Genomic DNA, 3,338 nt, shown 5'->3' on the forward strand with positions numbered 1-3,338 from the left:
ATGACAGTTGATAAATCAATTCTTCTTCTACTTATCATCCAAATTGTTGCATGTCTGAGCATAGAAAATGACACCATTTCAACCGGTGTTGTGATCAAAGATCCACAATCCATAGCATCCCAAAACCAGATATTCAAACTAGCATTCTTCACTCCTCCAAACACTACCAACCGCTACTTAGGCATCTTCTTCACCTTCTCCGAAGAAACCGTGATTTGGGTCGCCAACAGAAACAAACCACTCAAAGATTCTTCCGGCGCCGTTACTCTATCCCGAGACGGCAATCTCGTCATTTTAGACGGGACTACTAATCAAACCGTCTGGTCCACCAACATCACCACCACCTCTCCTGTCATGAACACAGCCATCCAACTCCTCGACACTGGCAATCTCGTCTTGCAGAAAGAGGACTCGGGAGAGATATTATGGCAATCTTTCTCAGAGCCTACGGACGTGATTGTGCCAGGCATGACGCTGAGCCAGAACGTTAACACAGGGAAGATGGTGGCGCTGTCGGCGTGGAAAAACGCCTCCGATCCCGAGCTAGGGAGGTTCACCGCCGGCCTCGACGCATTCAGCATCCCGCAGCTTGTCACCTGGGACGAGGGGAGGCCCCACTGGAGGAGCGGGCCGTGGAACGGCCTCATCTTTCTCGGGATAAAGGAGATGTTCTACGCCTACTTGGACGGTTTCACTCAAGTGACGAATGACAGCGCGGGGAACTTCTTCTACTCAAAGCCGCAGGAGAATGTGTACATAACGGCCAGCGTGAATTCCACGGGACATGTGCTTCGGAACGTGTGGAATGGCGTGGCTAAGAGATGGAACGTGGAATGGACCGCTCCTGAAAATGAATGCGATATTTATGGAAAGTGTGGGGCGTTTGGTAGCTGTAATGTCGTGAAATCTCCTATTTGCACTTGTTTGAGAGGTTTTGAACCAGCAAATGAGGAAGAATGGGGGAGAGGGAATTGGACTAATGGCTGCAGGAGGAAGAGCCAGTTGCAATGTGGAGGAGATGGATTTGAGAGGTTGCGGTATATGAAGGTTCCCGACTTTCCTAAGCCCTTGCCTTCTAGGGTTCAAGACGAGTGTCGAACCACGTGCCTAAGAAACTGCTCCTGTATAGCTTATGCTTATGATGGTAACATTGGTTGTATGTTTTGGAGCAATACCTTGATTGACACTCAGGAGTTTGGTAGTGTTGGTGTCGATCTCTACCTTCGTCTCTCTGCTTCTGAATTTGGTAATTTCCTTCACAGTTTGTACTAGTTAATGACACAGTATCAAGGTTGAATGAATTGAAATGATCTGTTTCTGTATGCAGATAGCCACAAGGAGAGAAAGTTGTACATCATAATTGCAGTAGCTGTGGGTTTTGTTTGCATATCTGTTGTGATATTTATTGCTTGGTGGTTTATAGTGAAAAGGAAAGGTGATTGGCCTATTGATATACAATCACTTTTTGATACAACAAGTATATTTTGCTGCATATCACTCTTGAAATGATCATGTTCTTTGTCAAATTAATCAGGGAGCAAAGCGCAAGATTCGATTATTTTGGAAGCAGGACACATGTTCACGACGGATTCAACTGCAATCGTACTTAGAAATGAATTAAATGAAGTTAATATTGGTGAGTTGCCAAAGTTCACTTTTAAGATGCTTGCTAAAGCAACAAACCAGTTCCATGAAGATAATCTTCTTGGAAGGGGTGGTTTCGGTCCTGTTTACAAGGTATGACTTTACCACAGTTTGATGTACTCAATTCTGCATATTTGAACCCATTGAATGGCAAGATCAGTTGTTCAATGTGTATTTTTAGGGGATTTTGGCAAACGGGAAAGAAATCGCTGTAAAGAGACTATCAGAAGGCTCCGGACAAGGAATGCAAGAATTCATGAATGAAGTAATTGTGATATCCAAACTTCAACACAAGAATCTTGTCAAACTGTTGGGAGGTTGTGTTGAGAAAGAAGAGAAGATTCTGATATATGAATACATGCCAAACAAAAGCTTAGATGCTTGTCTCTTCGGTCAGTTCATTGTTCCTATCCATTTTAAAGCATTTTCAGCAGCATAGTTTTCATAATGATTTGAACAGGTCCTATAAATCCAACAAAGAAGTTGTTAGATTGGAATATGCGTTATAACATTATCGAGGGCATTGCGCGAGGCATTTTGTACCTTCACAGAGACTCAAGACTAAGGATCATTCACAGAGACCTTAAGCCAAGTAATGTTCTGCTAGACCAAGATTGGAATCCAAAAATCTCGGATTTTGGGATGGCAAGAATATTCGGAGGCAATGAAGACCATGGAAATACTGCAAGAGTCGTGGGAACGTAGTAAGTTGATATTCATCAGTTATAATGCAAATAATAAGCTAATATGGTTTTCTAATACGGTAAGATAATTTTATAGCGGATACATGGCGCCAGAATACGGAATGGGAGGCAGATTTTCTGAAAAATCGGATGTATACAGCTTTGGAGTGCTGATATTAGAGATTATAAAAGGAAAAAAGAACACACATTATTTCAATGATGAATTGTCCTTGAGCCTTATTGGATGTGTAAGCACTTGTAAACTTCCACATACTATTGTTAAAACTATTTCTTGTTATTTATGGAGTAATTTATGTTTGAATTTCAGGCGTGGAAAATGTGGAATGAGGGTAACGGTTTGAGTTTCGTGGAGGAAAGCATCGCGAGTAGGGAGAACGAGGAAGAGATGGTTCGATGCATTCAGATTGGGCTGCTTTGTGTCCAAGAACATCCCATGGATAGACCTTCCATTGAAATCGTGCTGTCGATGCTGAGTCGTGATATCGTGGAGCTGCCAGTGCCGAACCAGCCAGGGTATTCGGAAAATGGTTCGACAACAGGCCCTAGTGGATCAACGCACCAAAATGTCTTCTCCAGTAATGAGCTCACTCTTAGTGTGCTTGATGGAAGATGAATCTATTTCTGATTGTATCGTTATATTATCTTATATGAGCCCAATACGGTAAGTCGCATTCAGACCACCAACAGATGACATCAACGACAACACGAAGGGCACCATTCGTTGCTCCAAGCAAAACACAGGCCGTCCTCAGCCTTTACGAGATTATATATGTTTGATATCATATCTTAACATTTATCTTTATGGTGTTGTAATTTTCATGTAATAGGTCATAGTTGAGTCGAGCAATTTTTAAGTTTATTCTCGAGTTTTCTTTGCTGGTTCTTTCTTGAGTCTTTAATAGAGTCGAACCACTAGGGTTAGAAGTCTATATAATAGAGTCATGTTATATTAGGTGCCTTCTATTCAAACTGAACTTATGTTTCTCATGC

General features: G+C 42.1%; 1 protein-coding gene across 1 annotated transcript; it reads left to right on the top strand.

Moving 5' to 3' along the window:
• LOC125201243 (G-type lectin S-receptor-like serine/threonine-protein kinase SD1-13) lies at positions 1-3,338 on the top strand. The gene is made up of 7 exons (XM_048099281.2): positions 1-1,246; positions 1,328-1,435; positions 1,535-1,737; positions 1,826-2,036; positions 2,105-2,348; positions 2,425-2,575; positions 2,656-3,338. The coding sequence occupies exons 1-7, from the start codon at positions 1-3 to the stop codon at positions 2,959-2,961; spliced, it is 2,469 nt and encodes an 822-aa protein (XP_047955238.2). The 3' UTR covers positions 2,962-3,338.

This window comes from Salvia hispanica, chromosome 2, assembly GCF_029641045.1.
Source record: "Salvia hispanica isolate PSC_SH4W2 chromosome 2, Shi_PSC_v1, whole genome shotgun sequence".
Classification (NCBI taxonomy): Eukaryota; Viridiplantae; Streptophyta; class Magnoliopsida; order Lamiales; family Lamiaceae; genus Salvia; species Salvia hispanica.